This window comes from Rattus norvegicus, chromosome 5 (genome assembly GCF_021556685.1).
Source record: "Rattus norvegicus strain SHRSP/BbbUtx chromosome 5, alternate assembly SHRSP_T2T, whole genome shotgun sequence".
Taxonomy (NCBI): Eukaryota; Metazoa; Chordata; class Mammalia; order Rodentia; family Muridae; genus Rattus; species Rattus norvegicus.
In genome coordinates this window covers 33,920,423-33,939,788 of record NC_141538.1, presented here as the reverse complement: position 1 = coordinate 33,939,788, position 19,366 = coordinate 33,920,423, and the positions used below count along the sequence as shown (strand labels likewise).

Sequence of the window (19,366 nt, the reverse complement as noted above, 5' to 3'; positions counted from 1 at the left end):
AACTTGAACAAGTCTCTCACATCTTATTAACTGAGCATCAACACTCTTAAGTGGCAATGGGCTTATTCTACTCTGAAGCCAAGGAAGCCTGGAATGGTAGACTGCAGAGTTGAGAGCCCAAGGAATTACTGTCTCCATCATTCTCAGTGCAGAAATATCAACACTGCCTATTTCTTGGTGTCTTCTGTTGATATTTTTTCTTGTTATTAAAAAGAATGTACAAGGTCACAATGAACATATTCGTATATTAACATATGAAAGTCAAGAACCTGGGCAATCTTTTCCTAAAATACAGGCTACTTCCTGCTTACTTCTTAGCAAACAGACTCTAGCAGACCAAATGAGAAATCACTTCTAAGATTAGGCCATGAAGGTCTTCCATCTGCCCCTGAAGCAGGCTACCTGCAGTAGCTCCAGGGAGAGTTGGGTGGACAGGACCTGATCTCAGCAGCCAAAAGATAGGAAAGGCCTGGAGCCTCCCAACAGCCACAAGAGTGAGCCTGGAAGGGGCCTCTCTGCCAATCAAGTTCAAGATGGCTGGAGGCCTGGCCCACATCTAACTGAGGATCAATGAATAAATTACGAGCTCCCAACTGCACAGAGATTCCTGGCCCACAGACAACACTACTAGGTTGTAGAGATCTGTTAAACAACAATATGCATCTCAGTTATTTTAGGATAGATCGCTAGGAAAGCAACTACTGAAACAGCAAACTTTTACACTATATTCCGAATCAGTCATAGACATTTGTACACTGCCAATAGTGCATGTGTCTGTCACGCTTATTAAGTAGTAAATGTTAATCTTTTGTAGCTTGATAAAGTTAAAATTATACCTTCCCATGGTACCATTTGTACTTTTTCATTTATATTGACACTTTTTTTGACAATTTTTAATTTTCATATATGACTTTGTTTGCTCATAGTGGCCTTATGTTCTCAGAATGTTATTCTTTTCTTATTCCTAAGTGCTCTTTACATATAAGGACACGTGTTGATCTATTACAGTTATCATACATTTTGTACGGTACTGTCCCTACACCCTAAAGTTTGAGACATGGTCTTACTATGTTGTCTAGATGTGCCTCAAATGCCTGGGTTCCTTGGCACCACAGTTCCTGGTATGAACTATAAGATCAACAGTTCATCTTATAGAAACACATAACTATAATCAAATGTAAGAGACCTATCGCTTTTACCTCCCTGAAGTCTTTTTTTTCAGTTCTCTTAATGTTTTAATTATTTTTTCCTGCTTAGTTTGCCTTTTTAATACTCACCATTATGTAATTCCAGAATTAATTCATTTTAAAAGTAATGGCATGGATTTGTTCCTTTCCTTCCCAGGAGCTAATTTCGCTAGCATTGCACAATGGATAATCAATAGTTTCTTTATTTGCTTGTGGTTTCAGTATGAATTTCCCATCTCCTCCAAACCAGATTCATTATTGTTAAGAATTACATCTATTCTCACTACTTTTTCTTACAGATCATCTTGCTACTCAAAAAACTAAATTAAATTTTATAATTAATCTAGTTAGAGACGAAAAATCTGTGTTGAGAATCCTTATCCAGAATTGTTTGAATAATTACTCAAAAAACTTTATAAATCTTTTACTGAAACTTATCCATATGTGATGCATTTGTCAGTTGAAGTCTAGCCATCTTCTATACTGTGGACGTGACTTCCCCACACCCCCGTTTAGTTATTCTCGGTATTTAAGAATATCACTCATTGTAGAATTAATCTAGTCACAAATGAACAGGAGATGTAGCATTGTAGGGTTGGAAAGAATATTGCAGCAACAAGTTGCTAATTCATTTATCACTGAGCTGTAACTTTCCATTCAAGATGCCCTGACATTAGCTGAAAGAGACACAGAACAAGATTCTTCGAAGAATCAAGTGGTCAAGCACTCCACTACGTCAGACACAGAAAGGGAGCCTTGAGAAAGACAAGTGCAGAACACTAAGAGTAGAGAGAAATCAAAATTAGTTCTGGGAGCCTAGGCCAGGGGGCAGCTTTGTAGAAAAGGAGGTGTTGAGAACATACACAGAGGCCTAAGCACGGGTTTAGCAGGCATGGATGGGTGCAATGAGGAAGGCAGGTGTTCTGGGAAAAGGATCAAGAGAGACAAGGTGGGAGGTAGTAATGAAGTTGGCAGGACATCCTGGATTGTCCAGACACATGCAAGGGAATCTTGAACACTAAAGCCAGCAAAAGTAACCGAGATGAAACCTGGAGCAGATTGGTAAAGAGGACCAAGCCACTCAAATGAAAAAAACCAGGGCTTTTGCTCATAGAAGCAGAGGGTCTTCTTTAGAAAACAAAACTAAAAAAAAAAGTGTTAAATGTATATAATGGCAAAATAAGGCAAAAATGAGTGATAAAAATCTTGTGACACAGAACACATGAAACTCAAGAAGGATGACCAAAATGTGAATGCTTCATTCCTTCTTTAAAAGGGGAACAAGAATACCCTTGTCAGGGAATAGAGAGGCAAAGATTAAAACAGACACAGAAGGAACACCCATTCAGAGCCTGCCCCACATGTGGCCCATACATATACAGCCACCAAACTAGGTAAGATGGATGAAGCAAAGAAGTGCAGGCAGACAGGAGCCGGATGTAGATCTCTCCTGAGAGACACAGCCAGAATACAGCAAATACATAGGCGAATGCCAGCAGCAAACCACTGAACTGAGAACAGGACCCCCGTTGAAGGAATCTTAGAAAGGACTGAAAGAGCTTGAAGGGGCCTGAGACCCCATATGAACAACAATGCCAAGCAACCAGAGCTTCCAGGGACTAAGCCACTACCTAAAGACTATACATGGACTGATCCTGGGCTCCAACCTCATAGGTAGCAATGAAAGGCCTAGTAAGAGCACCAGTGGAAGGGGAAGCCCTTGGTCCTGTCAAGACTGAACCCCCAGTGAATGTGATTGTTGGCGTGACTGTTGGGGGGAGAGGGTGGTAATGGGGGGAGGATGGGGAGGGGAACACCCATAGAGAAGGGGAGGGGGAGGGGTTAGGGGGATGTTGGCCAGGAAACCAGGAAGGGGAATAACAATTGAAATGTAAATAAGAAATACTCAAGTTAATAAAGATGGAAAAAAAAATCCTGTGACAGAGTTAACATGAAATTTATCAAAATTATATTTAAATATTAGGAGGCTGGAGAGGAAGCCAGAAGTTGGGAGTGATTGCTGCTCTCCTAAGAGACCAAATCTTGGTTCCCACATTGCAGTAGCTCCCCAAAGCCTGTAATTTCAGTTTCTGGAAATCTGATGCTCATTTCTGGCCTCCACGAGTACCCACATACACACTTAGCATAGACAGACAGACAGATACACACACACACCAATTTTTATTTATTTGTGTGTGTGTGTGTGTGTGTGTGTGTGTGTGTACAAACAGCTCAGTGGTTTAGAGAATGTACTGATCTTGCAGAGGACCCATATTTAGTTCCCATCACCCACATTGGGCAGCTTGGGGATCCAAAGCCCTTTCTGGTCTTCTACAGGCACCTGGCACTCATGTATAAATACCAGCACATACAGACATGCACACATAATTTAAAAGATAAATCTTTAAAAGCACTGCGGTTACATTCCAAAATGTCCTAGTATAAAACTTCAGCCTACGGTCTTAAATGTAATGCAGTGTCTCTGAACAGAATTCATAATTAGTATTCAGAGGACATCGAAAATATCCATGTTGGAAATGCTAACAGATTTCAGCAACAGGATAGACTTGGGCAGTCAGTCACTCTTTTATCATGACTACTGTCCAACATTAAATCAGAGTTCATCCAAATGTCAAGGATGAAGCCTTTTCATGGGGAAAAGTACCACACCACTTCCATCTATTGTTTATGTGAAGCTATCTAAGAGAAACAAATGACAAACTTCAGATAATCACACTACTAGAGATAAGATTTCAAGTTATTTTAAAGTGGGATTTGAACAAGCACAAATCCTAGTCAGAACCTGCATTTTTCTAATCTTTGACAAACTCAAGTTCCTACTCCCCAGCCTGCTCTCCCAAGTCTTTGCCCACAGAGTTTTAGATGTGACTACTTGTCTATTTAGAGAGATAAAGATCCACACAGTGCACTGGGATTGCCACCTACCTAGAGTACGCTGGGACCCTGACATCACACTTATCCTCCAAATCCAAAGAGCCCATGGCAATCTCAACCTAGAACATCAGTTTTAGTTGGACAATTGCTATGGACAGAAATTACGTGTGAGACTTTCAGAGATTATGAATGCCACCTGACAGACGTGTGTGTGTGTGTGTGTGTGTGTGTGTGTGTGTGTGTGTAAACATATTATACATTGGTAATATACTTTTAAATACTCATTTTTTTTATCTGTATGTATACACTACTGTTTTATCTGTACGTGTGTGCCTGAGTTTCTGTGTGTGAGCTACAAATGGGCAGTACCTGAACAGGGCAGATTCCCTAGCTGGGGTCACAGGCGGCTGGACACTGCCCAGTGTGGGCGCTGGGAAGCAGACCCGCTGTAAGGGTAGTAGCTGCCATTTGTCCAGCACTGATGACACATAGTAATCCTCCAGAATTGCAGTGACTCCCCTGAAGAGCAGCTTGGAACCCACATTCTTCTGACGAGGGGCATACAATACTATCCCTGGGGAATGCTGCCGCAGAAACAAGCTTATGTTTCTTACACAGGGCTTTACAAATTCTAACTTAAAACACTAAAACTTTATCAATATTACATAGAATAACTTGATATAGAATTAGTGAAAAGCATAAAAGTAATGTGTTCAAAAGACCTCGAATTTTACCTATAACTCTGTGAGTCTAATTGGGTTGGACAAATCACACCTTCTTGTGTTAGGTGCACTTCAAGGTTTGTGCATCAATGGTATTGTTTAGACAATTACTATTAAGGTATTGTATGAGTTCTAAGTGTAATATATTCAATATTGTACAGAAAAATCATGAATACCTACATTGCTTTTTATTAAAGACAAAAGAATTTAATTTAAAATGCAAGCCTGATCCTCAGAAGGTATCAATTCCCCAGTCTGAGCTCCATCTCATTTCGGCAGCCTGGCCTTTGAGCATCTAAAGCTTTATGTCAGAGCTCCAGCCATATCTCAATGCTCTTAGTGCCTAGCACATGCTTTGCTTCTGGAAAGGATACTCAGGCTTCTTCCCACTCCCTTGACTGAGGCAACAGTCATTCACTAGCCAGTCAAAGATTCCCGAAGGAAACTCTGTTACCCAAAGACAATATGAAGTAAGTGCTTCCAGTGGCTGTGATGGGCAGTTCTTGTCCTATCACACTGGACAGCAATTGACGGTTCCACAGTTTATTGTCCCTGGCCCAGAATAAATTTGTTTTATTATTCTCCTAGACCATTATGAAAAATACCTAATAAATATTAGCTGTAAATATATGCTAATTAGAAGCTAATTATATAAATCTCAAAACTGGTTTGTTTACAAATATGTAAACAACAGCTGATATTTATAAACAGCCTGAAATTTAAAAAAAAAAGTCTCCTTGTAATGGACTATTTAGAAATGCTCACCTAGCATACAGAAAACACTTTACCTACGAAGTTACTATCAGTAATATTTGCACCATATACCTAGAATGCTTGTTCCCCCTGGAATGGTCATGCCTTAGGATTTCTGACTTTAGGCTTGGACTAATTCACAGCTATTTATGTGTAGTATCTAGAACACTACTGTTTAGTAGGCACATACTAATTACCTGCTAAATGGATACAGAATGGGAATTAAAAGTATTTCCAGTAACTTCTGGGTCAAAATTGAGATACTCTGATTAAGCGGCAACCTTGACAGTCCAGAGAAAAATCTTTTTACTAAAAAAATGTAGGATTCAGGGTAGGGATGAGGGCTGGGAGAGGTTCTACTCTTATCAGATAGAGGGCTTTAGAACAAAGGACCTCCTATTGACTGCTGTGGCTTGGCCATCTGATGTGAGATCCACCTTCACACACACAAACTTCACCAGCACCACATCCCTAAATTAGGAACCACTAATGGTTCCCAAGTAATCTAGAGATCAATGGTCCATTTAAGAATTTGATTAACCCATAACACTGAATCCTCCTGTGGGAAGGGGAAGGGTACAACCTTATTAAACATAACCTCTAGAATACGAGGTGAAAATTCTTTACATAGCTTGATAAATTAAAGGTTTACCTTTTCTATTCATTCAACAAAAATTGGTCAAATACCTTTCCCACATAAGGTCCAGCTCTAAACTGGAATTGAAAAAGGAGAGAGACAAGGATAGGTATGTGGTTATTAAAAGTCATGGTACAGAATATGACTGCACTGAGCAAGAGAAGGTCACAAAAATCATAACACCAACTGAAGAAAACATAGATCAGTTAACTACAAAGCAAAGCAAAGGAGCCCAAAAAAAGTTAATTGTTTTCTTGACCTGTACTTTTCAAGCTTTGTAAGGAAATGTCTTTGTAAAGCAAGGGAGAAACCATGCTAAGAGAGCTTTCAGACCTCTCTACTTTTTTTTGTCTTTATTCCAGGAAGGGTTATTAAGACACTCCACATAGTGCTATGAGCTAGAGAAAGCTATGTGAAACTTAAGCACGTATACAGCAGAGACACCAGAGAAGCGTTTAGATAATCACAGAGCAGAACGAGAGAACAGTGCTCCAAGGAAATAATGAAAGACAGCTGGCTGTCTCAGTGACACAGGAAGGTCTGAGGATGTGGCTAAGATGCTATCTACCAACAACCCTAAAGTGCACTGCTTCCCCCAGTTCTCTGTTCTGCAGGCCAAGTGCAGAAATCAGTTTATATTAATACATTGCCTCAGGACGAGTATCATAATCTATATCTCTGTTCCAGTCTACATCTGTATTCATAGCAAAGAACCAGAATTCCAGGAAATGACAACACTTTAAATAAAACACATTCCCACTAAATTCTTTAGAAAAATTTAAAAGGTCAGGTTAAGACCTTTCTACTCTTGACCATTTACAAGTAAGACAACTGGAGGCCAGATTCACTCAAGACTTCATCATGAACACAGTAGATGACACAGAACTAGAAGCCCTGAGAGTTCCCAGGTTAAGACAAAGATCACATTTATGGCTTTGGACTTGCCCAATTTTTAAAAATTAATTGTAATAGATGTAATTTCAGTTGTGAATTAAATTACTAAAAGAAACTCTTGTTGATAAATCAAATCCTAGGGAGATCTATTCAAGGGTTCTGCATGCCGTGTGCAGTTAGGTCTGTTTTAAGTTACGATGGCATCTTTGTGTGGCAGTGTTCCAGTCAGTATGGGCTTATGCTCCCTGATCTCTCACTCACAATCAATCCAATGCACAATCAAAGTCCTGCTGTGGCTGCTTCTACCCTTCTAAGAGTACACCAAACAACCGGAGTAAGGAAGGGCTGGAGAGTACAGGTACTCCCGAGACACTGGCTGAGTGGTGCTAATGCTTGGTACTTTTACATATGCTTATTCTGTTTCTACTTTACACTCAATGCATACTACTTCCACTTAAACTGTTTTGTCTTGAGAAGATGACATACAGGCCTCTCTTCAGAGGCAGCAGCAGGAGCTGTGGCCTGGTGGGTATTTTGTTGCACTGACTACAAAGCAGAAGTGGTTAAACTCTTTCCATTAAGTGTGAAGTAGTAAATATTTTAGGTTTCGTAAGGATATAGATAAGGATCTGTCTCAACACTTAAACTTTGTTGTCTTTTCTCCAAAAATAAAAGCTACAAAGAACATATATCTGATGCCCAGCTGCCAAAGTCTGAGTTTCAGACTGTTCACATGCACGATGCACTATGCTGCAGTATAATTTGCTGACCCTAATATCAACTCAACTCTGCAGAGCCCTGCACAATGTCTCACAGGAAAGAGTTCTAACAAGAGGCTCACTACAGAGGGTTCATAAGGATAGCAGACCTCTAAGAAAGCTAGTTTTTCCTGCACCAACACAGAACCAGCCACTATCAGCCAGTTATGCTCCAACAGTTTTAACTGTAAGAAGATGAATATTAAATAAGTAATTATGCATGAGCGACTGGTGCCCACTGCTTAGTATGGGCAATGTAGACACTATGAAAAGGGAGCTCCATGCCTGTTGTGGGGATGCAGAGAACAGAGAGAAATAGTATATAATGACAACCGTAACATACCATGGTTTTGCAGTAGATATTATTAAATATGTTTTATAACACAAAGTATGTATCTAAAAAAAGTACAACTTCCTTAAGACAACTAAGTACATGTTAAAGCCAAGTCTGATTTAAGATTGTGGTGCTTGTCCTTTATAAAAGATTGATAATGTCTTCAACAACAGCTGTAAGGAAAATTAAGGGATACCATGCACGTAAATCTGCTCTGTTGTGGCACACAACGTGTAAGGCAATCTTGTACACTATATGTTTCTTTTAGTATTTAAGGTTAATGAAAAATGTTTCAAACATTTAAGGTTAATGAAAATAAATTTTCCATGTACACCTGTTTGAGAGAAGAATCTACAGGAATTTTTGACTTTGTATTATTTTCCTTTGAGTAAAGTAAAAAAGTCTTTTAGGAACTCCTGTGGCACAGCCTTATGTCAGACTCGTGAGGATTGGAAATACGATTATGAATTCTCTTACCCATACAACCCACAATCTTGTAGTCTTGAGATTAAGACCACCATTTTACTGGAAGTAACTTTAAAATACAAGTCTCCAAGGGGACCTCACAGAGCAGCCATTACAAGGACAGTATCATGTTTATTCAGTGTAGGGTGTGATCTGATCGTCTGAAAAGACTTACCAAAGTGTTTCTTCTAAAAGACTTTAGAAACATTTTGTCTCCTGTACTTAGTACCAACAGTCCTTTACTGATCTAGAGTTCCTTTCAACTGGAAACAGAAAAGTGACACCTGAAGTTTCTAGTAGAGACAGGATTTCATTCCCTATATTTAAGTCATGTCTCCTTCTAAGGGTACCAAGGATTCAATAAATGAAGACATCAAAAGGTCAAAAGCCACTAAGTATAGATAGCAAAAAGAGGAACTAGTCAAGGGTAGGCATGATTCATTCTTGGGGAAAAGAGCACTTACCCGGGAATTCACAAAGGGTAATAATCAGATCACATTTGTACTGCAGAGTTCAGTTTTGGATAAAGACGGGAGAATGTAAGCCTGAAGCAAGAGGCAGGGACCCTCGGTATGAGGTAAAGGTTCCTGAATCACAGCAGAGGCAGTAGGCTGGACTCAAGTGTCAGGAGGCAAAGCCCACAGGACTGGGAACATGATTAACACCTGGTGAATGGAGATCATGCCGAGAGCCAGAGGCATTAAGGTGAATGGAGATCATGCCGAGAGCCAGAGGCATTACGACTACACTAGCTGCCCTGCTCCTCTCCCCTGCCGCCACATCAGCACTCCGGTGAAGGCAGTTATGACCTTGTAACTTGTTCAGGCCAGGAAAAAGTGAGATCCACTACAAGGGACACCTGAAAGTCCGGAATTAATTAATTCACTAATCTCAGCAACCATGCTCATTTCTTAAAGTCAGTCATTTCTTAAAGTCTTGGTACAAATGACTTTTGTAAAGTTGGTCAAAATTTAAGTTCATCGTACACAACTGCAAAATGGTAAAAGTTGACAGGCTGAGTAGCTGGGGATCGCAATGTGAACTCCAGTTTAGAATCCCTCACCACGGAGAATTGAGATACTAGTCATGTGGCATCTTTACTTTAAAAGTGAAGTCAAAGCTGGCTTTGGGGACTCACAAATGCAATAGGCAACTTATTGGCCCATGACCATGCAGCTTGCTCAGGCCAGGAAAAACGAGATCACAAGGGACATGTAAAGCAGAAAACGCAGTTCCTCACTGACAGCAGCCAAATGCAAAGTAATGGCTCTGCCAACCCAAGTTCCAGAGGCAGAACAACCTAAGGCAGTGGGTCCTTCCCCAGAATTAACCTTGACACAACCCATATCAAGCAGAATAAACAAACCTTCCCTTTGGACCACCGAAAACTAGGGTTACCAAAACGGCCTAATTAAGGCTACCATGAATAATCTAGTAAGAAACCGTACAAGTCATCTCAAATGTGTGTCCACTTAGGAGCCATACTCGGCAGCATGCAAACTGTAAGTTCCGAGATCTCTGTAATGTGCAGCGAGACCTGCAGATAGAGGATTTCATCAAAGACACTGTGAGAAAGTCCCAGGAGAAACGATGGGAGAGAAACACCTAAGTACACACCTGAAGAATTTTATTTCTTACAGCTCACGGACCAATACTTTCTATTTGGAGAGTTATCAAGTGTTGTGTGTAAGCTTGCTAATCTCTTTCTAGCGTGCAAGGGAGAATTAAAAAATCATGGTTAATAATTAGAAGCAAGGGAAACCCCCTTTCATCTTCAATATACTCAACTTTTACAAAACTATAACTACCTTGATCACCAACAATTGTATGGGGCAGGCAAAATAATGCCTTCAAAACATTAGCTTAGTAGACACTCATGACTCTACAGCATTTTGCAAATGAGGAAACAGGGATTTCACATAGGAGGAACCAAGCAAAGACTATTTTCAGAATCTGTGCTTTGTCTGACTTTTATACCTAAGTTCCTCTTTGAGCTAATATTATATTCATGGTCATTGAGAAAATGAGAAATCGTTTTCAAGTGGAGGGGGCGGTACTTTAAAAGACTCGATAAGAAGAAAAGTAGAGAACAAAAGAGTATGTCTGGCTAGGTGCGATTGGCATGAGGTCTAGAGGCACAACGATGATCTAGAAGGCAAAACAGAGAATTCGGGTTCAAGCCAACCTTGCCCCACACTGTGTTTTCTCAATCTCACTGACCCTGAGTAAACACAGCCAACTACGTAGGTTGAAAGGGCCTCTGCTACGAGAAGACAGCCTAGGAGAATGTGGACCAACAGACCATGTCCAGACCTTCACGGCCCATCCTGCTTCTGTTTATGCTTGAGAATTTTACAGCAACACACGCTACCATCAGCTGATTACATGTCTTAACCGCTGCGCTGCCTCTGCCAGGTGACTCTAAAAGTTTCAGGATAATGAGGCGTTGTTGTCTTCTTTCTGAAATGGTAACAATACCCTCTTGCAATAGAATTCTTTCTTCTTTTTCTCCTGATGCAGTTAATGCCAAAATGAAAGACTCCTGACCCCTGTTAAACTCAACTACAAATTGAGTAACCTCAAACTATTTACAGTAGTATAGTACTTATGAATTTAATATAAAAGAGACATTAGGAAAGGAAAAGGTTGTAATCAATACATATCTTCTCCAGTATCTGTGACTTTATTAGGTAGCAAATATCCCATGAGGAAACAGAGTGGGCTATAGGCTGGGGCGCTATCTAGGCCACAGGTCAAAGTTTGGCTCCACCGCTTCTTTACTTCCCAGGTGACTCTGGGCAAAAACAACAGACAGAGCAACCAGTAGCTAAACAACAAAATGCACACCAGTAGCCCATCAAACAAGACCCAACACTTTCCTCATCTTACAAACGGAAATTAAGGTGCAGAAAGAACAGACATCTTAGCCAAGGTCAGCAGACGCCGAAGACAGCAGGACTGCAGAGTACCAGCTCAGTGTTCCCATCTGCTGTAGGCAACAACTATTTGATTGTACAGTCACTTCTACCGGCTGAGGACGGAAGATCCCTGGAAGGAGTATCTTTCAACACACTACGCAGACAAGAAAAAGATGCTGGCCGTGATCACACTATCAGCATTAAACTCATGTTCCTGGTCATATCTCATAGTCTTGGTTCAGCCGATCTATTAAGGCTGATCACCATGTATGCTCATATTCCAGTGTGAAACAATAAAAGCTGAAGGGCTGAGGCCACACTTACTGCTGTCCCTCACTACTTGCAGTTTCCTTTGATTTGATGGCGAATACCTAGGAATCACAGGTGTGAGCTCTAGTTTGCAGTCACTGAACGTGGGAAAGTCAGTCAGCTGGTCCTTTTCCACAAAAGTCAAGTCAAAGCTGGACACGGGGACCCATGCTGGTCACACAACACTAAGGGAGGTTAAGGCAGGAGAATCACTGCCTGTCTGAGGCCAGCCTGAGCTACACAGTGAGTTCTAGGACAGCCTGGGCTAGAGTGCGGGCCTGTCTTCAAACAAGACATACTTCAGATTAGGTTTCATAATTTGTCCTAAAGCCACAGAGTTCCCATCAAGTGGTCGCTACCTCACCAGCAACATTTCTACCCTTAAATCTGGTGCACCCTCGCTATAGAAACCTACACGGAAGAAGCTAAACCTTACAAGGTAAGAAGAGCCGGTGCTCACTTTGTTTTATGAACCACCCAAGTGACTTCAAAATAGAATTCTAAACAAAGATAAACAGGATCCTCAGCTTTTACACAGTATTACGGCAAACTACTTTTAAGAAGCCTATTGAAAATTTAGGAAACTCCAAGAACTTGGGGTCTCGGCTGTCTCCTCCACTGCTAAAAACAAAAGCGATCCACAGCCCCAATATAGCCAGAAACTTGAATCAAAACCCTGCTCCCAATGTATGCAGGGCAGAGAGAAGCTAGGAAGTCAAGTCTCAAAGTCAAAAAGCTACCAAAGCCGCTTCAGACATGCAATGACAACAGGATACTTTCCTTTGCCTGTCTCCCCCAACCCAAGTTAAATGAGTACTTCACTTTTTCTTATCAAACTCATACACAAACACACGCACCGGGGAAAAAAATTAGTTCTTTAGCAGGTCTTTCAAGGGACTGTGTTATATGAATTTGTAGTATAATTTTTTCAGGATGTCATAAAAAACGTCAATGACGCTCTGTTGGGTATCTGTCATACAGAGCGCCTCCTAGGGTGGTCACAAGGGCTCTAAAAGACAAATTTGGAGAGTGATCGAGAAAGAAAGGCCAAGGGGACCACTTACCGAAAACACTGCATTCTGAAGCCCAAAAGGTATGGGAGTCAGCCGGGCCAGCGCCACCACCTTCAGGCCGCTTCCTCCCTCCACGACACGGATAACGGCGCTCAGCTTGTCGCTGCTCTGGATCCTGGCGGCCACCCAGGCGGTGAGCAGCCGCTTGCAGACCACATGAGCAATAAAGGTGCCGATGAGGACGCCCACCACCATGAGCCCCATGCCTAGCACGAAGCCGTACAGGTAGCCGGCCGCCACATTAAGCACGATGTAGCCCCAGCCGCAGGGGAAGGAGACCACGATGAAGCCCACGACGAAGAGCAGGACACCGAGCAGCGAGTCGAGGCTCTCCACCCAGAGCAGGAGGTGCTGCAGGTAGCGGCGGACCAGGGCCAGGGAAGCGAAGCACAGGGCGGCCAGCACGCACACCAGCACGAGGCTCCGGCACCAACAGGTGCTGCCGAGGCAGCAGCAGCGCCAGTTTCTCACCTCGGCCACCCCGACCACCACGCCGCCGCCGCTCCCGGGGCCGCCTGCCAACGCCCCGGCCGGCGCCGGCAAGTCCGAGGCCGCGGGCGGACCGTGGCGCTCCAGATAGGCGCCGAGCAGCGCGCCCGAGGCCGCCGCCGCAGCAGCAGCCGCGCTGGCCCCGCCCCCACGGGGAAGGCGGTCCTCCGAGCAGTCCCCTCCCGCTGTCCGCTCCGGTGCCCAGCGGCCCGGCTGCTCCGCACCGCCCGGCCGACCGGCGTGCTGCAAGGCCCGGGGCAGCGTGTGGAGCAGGCTTCCGCCGGGGTTCCGCATGCCTCGGCCTCAGCCGGCCAGTGTCTCCGCTCCCGCCGCGTCCCCCTGCCTGCCGCCTTCCATGGCACCCCGCACGCCAGGCCTCGGCTCCCTGCGTCCGCTTGCGGGGAGGGAACGGCCGGAGACAGACGGCAGCAGCGGCAGTCGAGACACGGTCCGACCGGGAGTCGGTGGAGTCTGGACCCCGCGCTCGCAGAGCCCGCCCCCTTGGGCCCGAGGGGCGGGGCACGCGCACAGGGGGCGGAGACATAGCTGGGTGGTGGGTCACGCCCCCGTGACGCCGGGCCCGGGCTGCGGTTGAGTGGCGAGGTACCCGCGTCTCTCTGGCAACGGAGTCCTCCGCTGCCAGGGCAGTAGAGTGAGGTGGAGGGAAGCCACGGGAAGCGGAAAGGGGACCCGGGGCTGCGCGCTCCCAGCTTCCACGGGCGCGCGCGTGCCTGCCTGCGTGTCAAAGACCCTTGGCCGCAGCTGCTGGAACTCTTGCCAAGTGCCTCTCTAGTGGTTTCCGATTGACCTCTCCTGCAAACAAGCAGCGTGTCACTCTCATCCAAAGCTGTCTAGCGACTTTAGGGAAGGAGTTCTTGTCTGTTCTGAGGAGGCCAGATGTACAATCCCAGAGATTAAGTCTCCCAGTGGGTTCTAGATAACTTGGTTGTTTAGGAGCCCAGGGGATTGGTTGTGAAGGGCCACTCTTCAGAAAATGTGTCTTCTAGTTCCTAATCCTTTCCTGAGTGCCAAGCACTGTGCTTGGAAAAAGATTCCTCCTCAGAAGACCTTTGTTAAGGGCTTCTGTTACCAGCCCTTTCAGGGCTATGTATAGATTTAAGACTGACATAGTGCTAGGAAAGCGAGATAAGGAATCAAGAATGCTATCTAGAGTTCTTATTTGAGGTAGTAAATAGATGGAAACATTGACCCAAGGAAAATATAATAAATGAGTTTGATGCATGAGAATCGAGATGTCCATATCAAGAGCCAAATGTGGATTCGGTTAGATGTTTGAAAATAGGAATAACAGTGTTGGCATGAATTACCACTCCTAGAAATTTTGACATTGATACACAGGCAACAGTTAAAACCATGGTTATGGATGACTGAATGGTAATAGGTGTGCTAAATATTCTCTGTATTCTCAGTCATGGTAGACTGGCTTTTCTGTTTAGGCCTTGTGTTTGGGTCAGTCTGCACGACATATTCTGCCAAGTGAATTGTGACTAGCTTTTATATGCCTTCGGAAACCTTCCAAAATCCTTTTGCTCTTTGCCATGTCACTTATCAATGTTCCAGAGACTGAGCTCTGCGACTTTTCATCTTGGGAAGGAAGATAGTGAAGAGTAAGAACCCCAGTTAGTTCTTGATGGAAATAGTGAGAAGAAAAACCACTGACATGTGAAAGTGAGATTATCAGGGCAGGTCTTCATTACTTCTGACTGGTGTGAAGGAGGACAGGTCTGAGAAATGAAATTTGTTACTTAGACCCTTGTGAAGAGTCTGGAAGACTACCTCATATTACTTAATATTTAATAATAATAATAATAATAATAATTGTGGTGGTGGTGATGATGATGATGAAGCCCGGCATCCTATTTCCGTTTCTGTTCTCTATCTGTCGTTTATTCCCATACCAACTCCATGCGTAAGCCTCCAGTTCACATTATAGAAGACTAAAATCCAAATGCAGAGGCCTGAGTTCTGAGCCAGCTCTTGCGATGCCAGTTCTCTGGATGGGCCAGTCTTGGATCAGGAGTTCATCCCTATTTACACAGCACATGATTATCCAAGATACCATCTGCATCCACTGGGCACAGTGCCTTGACCCACCGCAGTGTAAATTGTAGTGGAACGTTTCCACGCTTGTGCCACTGTAATTTATTTTTCGTAGAATTATGAAGATTACATTTTACGATGGGAAGCGAGGCATGTCTTGATTCCCACACAGCGGTCCATCATGATCAGCCTAGAACCCTTATGGGAAAATATTAACTCTTCCCCTGGCCTACAAAGGTGTTTATGACCTCACCTCTGCTGCCACCCCTACCTCATTGCCCTTGCCTCATCACATACTAGCACACTGGCCTCCCCTCTCTTGCATGGGCATGTCTCCGACCTGAGGTTGTTCACACTCTACCCCTGCTGATCCCTCACTCTACCCCTGCTATCTCTCTGGTGAATGGTCTTCCCTTGTCTCTTAGAAAGTCTAGTTTCCCTTCCCTTACTCATACTAGGCTCTGCAGGCCTGTTTTCAGAAAGGACATCCCGGACGACTCTCACCTGAAGGACAAGTCTGCCTGCCAAAGAGATTTCTTTCACTGTCTGTCTCCCCCCAACTAAAGACACTGTGAAAGCTGCCATTTTGACTGCCCTGAGAGCCCCAATAACTAGCTTCCTAGAATACCCGACAGACTTTGAATTTTAAGTTAACCCCCAAGTATTGTGTTTCTTATCGAATTTTAATAATGATTTGCTCTTATTGGCCCCCTCTCCCCGTGATCCACTCTTAATAGTCTCTTTCCCCCTTAATAATTCCCTTCTGCATTATTCATGTAACAGTTTGTATATTCTGTAACCTCATCTTTCACTCCTCCCTGCTTCCGTCAGACCTCTGACTTTCTAGTTCACACACACACACACGTGCACGCTCATGGTTTTGCATATGTAAGTTCAAGCAGTATTTGTCGATGAGCCAGGCTCAGTTTACTTAACCTAACGTGTTTCATCTTCATTTCTGCAATGTCATAGGCTCAGTTTCCACTGGAGCTGAGGAAAATTGCTTACGCACATGTATCACATAGGGATCACACTTTCTGCATCTGTTCATGCTTTTAAATAGGTGTGTACGGTGGCTCCGTTTCTTAGCAGCCATGAACATGCGAGCAGCTCCGCAGTACGTTGCAGTGTCCTTCAGGTAGATGTATCTAGGAGTGGTAGAGTGGTATAGGTTTCTTTGTTTATAACGTAAGGATTTTGGTTTGCTTGGTTGCTTTTTATTTGTTTATTTCTTTTTGAGAAACCTCCACTCTGATTTCCACACTGGCTGGCACAATGTGGTAGCTTAACCACCAGCAGTGAATAAGGCTTCCTCTTTCCCCCATCCTCACCCATATTTGTTTTCTTGCTGATTTCCATTCTGACTGGAATGAGACTCTCAGGAGCTTTAAGTTTGCACTTCATGAATAGCAAAGGTATTTATCGGTAACTTCTGCTTCTTCCTTAGAGAATTGTTCATTGGAGTCATTAACTAGTTTATTGATTAGAAGATTTAGATTTGGGAGTATTTAATTTTTTCAGTTTTTTTACATATACTAGAAACTAACCCTTGTGTGGTACATAGTTGGCAATGATATTATTTTCTTATTGTGTAGGAATTTTTTCATCTAGATAACTGTCTTCTTTTCTTTGTAGAAATTTTTACATTGTGTGTTATCTCATTTATCAGTTCTTAAAGTGTTTTCCTTGCTGTTTCAGTCCTTTCCAGAAAGTTCTTGCCTATGCTTATATATTCAGGTGTTTTTCCCTAGCAGTTTCAGAGCGTCTGATCTCATGTGAAGATTGTTGATCCATTCAAAGTGATTTTTCTGCAGTTTAAGAAATATGGATCTAATTTCACATTCAGTCTTCTTGGCAACATTTATTCAAGAGGTTGTCATTTTTTCAATGTATGTCCTTGGCACTTTGTTAAAACTTTTATGGATATAGCTGTATATGTGTGTTTGGTTATAAGTCCTCTATTCTATTTTTTTATTTTACATATCTGGTGTGTGTGTGTGTGTGTGTGTGTGTGTGTGTGTGTGTGTGTGTGTATCCGGTCATGAAGTTTTACCCATGCAGAACCTAGATACATGATTCTATAAAGAACTGAACTTCAAGGCAACTGAAATATGAAGCAAAGTTGGATTTATTAAAACTAGAAAGATTCAGCCAGGTGTGTTGGCACAGGTCTTTAACCCTGTCACTCAGGAGGCAGAGGCAGGAAGATCTCTGTTCAAGGCCAGCCTGGTTCACAGAGGGAGTTTCAGGATATCCAGGGTTACACAGAGAAACTTTTCTTGGTGACAGAGAGAGAGGGAGAGACAGAGAGAGGGAGAGGAAGAGGGAGAGGGAGAGGGAGAGAGAGAGAGAGAGAGAGAGAGAGAGAGGAGGAGGAAGAGGAAGAGGAGGAGGAGGAAGAGGAAGAGGAGGAGGAGGAAGAGGAAGAGGAGGAGGAAGAGGAGAAGGAGGAAGAGGAGGGGGAGGAAAAAGAATAGAAAGGTTCTCAAGAGAGAAAGAGGAAGCATACTCAATAGGACAAATATAAGCCTCTCTAAGAAAAAAAGACACTATTAGGTTTTGTTACAATGGGTGTATATGGGATTTGACTGACTCTCACATTCTATCTTTAAAACTTGTTAAGAAAGACTCCTCCCAACACTTCTTTTTAATATTCCCCTAAGAGTATAATTTGTTATAAGATTAAAGGTTAAAGAAGTGTTCTTAGTAAGGCTTCATTTCGTTCTAGGGAGTAGGTTGGGAATATATCATTATACCTCATGTTAGCCCTTAGTAAACCGAGCCTTATTTACTAGTCTTGATATCCTTGATTGAGGTGTCTCTAAGAATGCGTTGTTTGGCCTTAAATGAGAGCAATTTATTTACTTTCTTGGGAAAGATGTCTTTTAGAAAACACATTTTGTCTCTGTGGACCATTAAGGTCCTTGTCAGTGAGTCTAAAATCCTCTGCCTTTCTCAGCAGTAAAATCAGATGCGATCTGGGGAGCAGTGCACCCCTCTTTCCTTTTACTCCATGTTCTCATACTTCCATAATTCTATGCTGACTCAAAAACCTTATGCTTTCTGTTGAGGCCAGCTTTGGTTATTTGTGGTCTTTTGTGCTTCCCTGTGAAGTAAGATTTTTTATTCTCTAATTCTAATGAAGAACATCACTGAATTTTAATAATAGCATTGAATCTGTAGATTATTTTCAGTATAGCCATTTTCCAGAAATTAATTCTGCCAAACCACGAGAATCCAAGCGACGAGAATCCATCTCTTAACATCTTTAATTGCTTTCTTTAGCATTTTGAAGTTTTCTTAGTGGTCTTTCATATGCTTGGTTAGGTATCTCAGTCTGGCTTCCTGTTATGGTTAAATAAATTCTTGATAAAAGCAATTTATGGGAGGAGGGATTCATTCTGCCTCACAGTACTTCCGATCAGGGAAGTCTTCATCAGGAGCTCGAAGCACCTAGTCCCATGATACTCACAAGAAGCAAATGCTGGCTGCCACTCAGCCCCTTCTCTCCAGACTCCTAACCAGGATACGATGTCACCCACAGGAAGCAGACGTTCTTCCCTTGATGAATGCACACACACAACCCCTCACCGAGATGCCCGAGGTCTCATCTCTATATCTGTGAGGTTGATGCTTAACATGAAAAGCCATCACAATCATAGGGTTTTCGGTTTGCTTTGGTTTGTTTGCTATGGCAAATAAGATATATTTATAGCAAATTTTCTTACTGATATGTGGAAAGGTTACAGACCTCTATATGTTGGTTTTGGATTCCACTTTCTTAAAGTGTTTATCAGATCTGTTTTCTAGTAGAATCCTTTAAGTGGAGCATCATGCCAGCTATCAGTTGTGGTATTTGACTTCTTCTTTA

General features: G+C 42.9%; 1 protein-coding gene across 4 annotated transcripts in view; it reads right to left on the bottom strand.

The window, feature by feature from the left end:
* The window catches only part of Tmem64 (transmembrane protein 64), a 46,352-nt gene extending 32,445 nt beyond the window's left edge, over positions 1-13,907 (bottom strand). For all 4 annotated transcript variants that reach the window (XM_087551190.1, XM_087551191.1, NM_001399333.1 and 1 more), the window contains 1 exon segment: positions 12,937-13,907. In XM_087551190.1, the coding sequence (XP_087407316.1) occupies positions 12,937-13,728 (792 nt within the window). In that variant the 5' untranslated portion in view covers positions 13,729-13,907.
* Between the last annotated feature and the right edge of the window lie 5,459 nt (positions 13,908-19,366).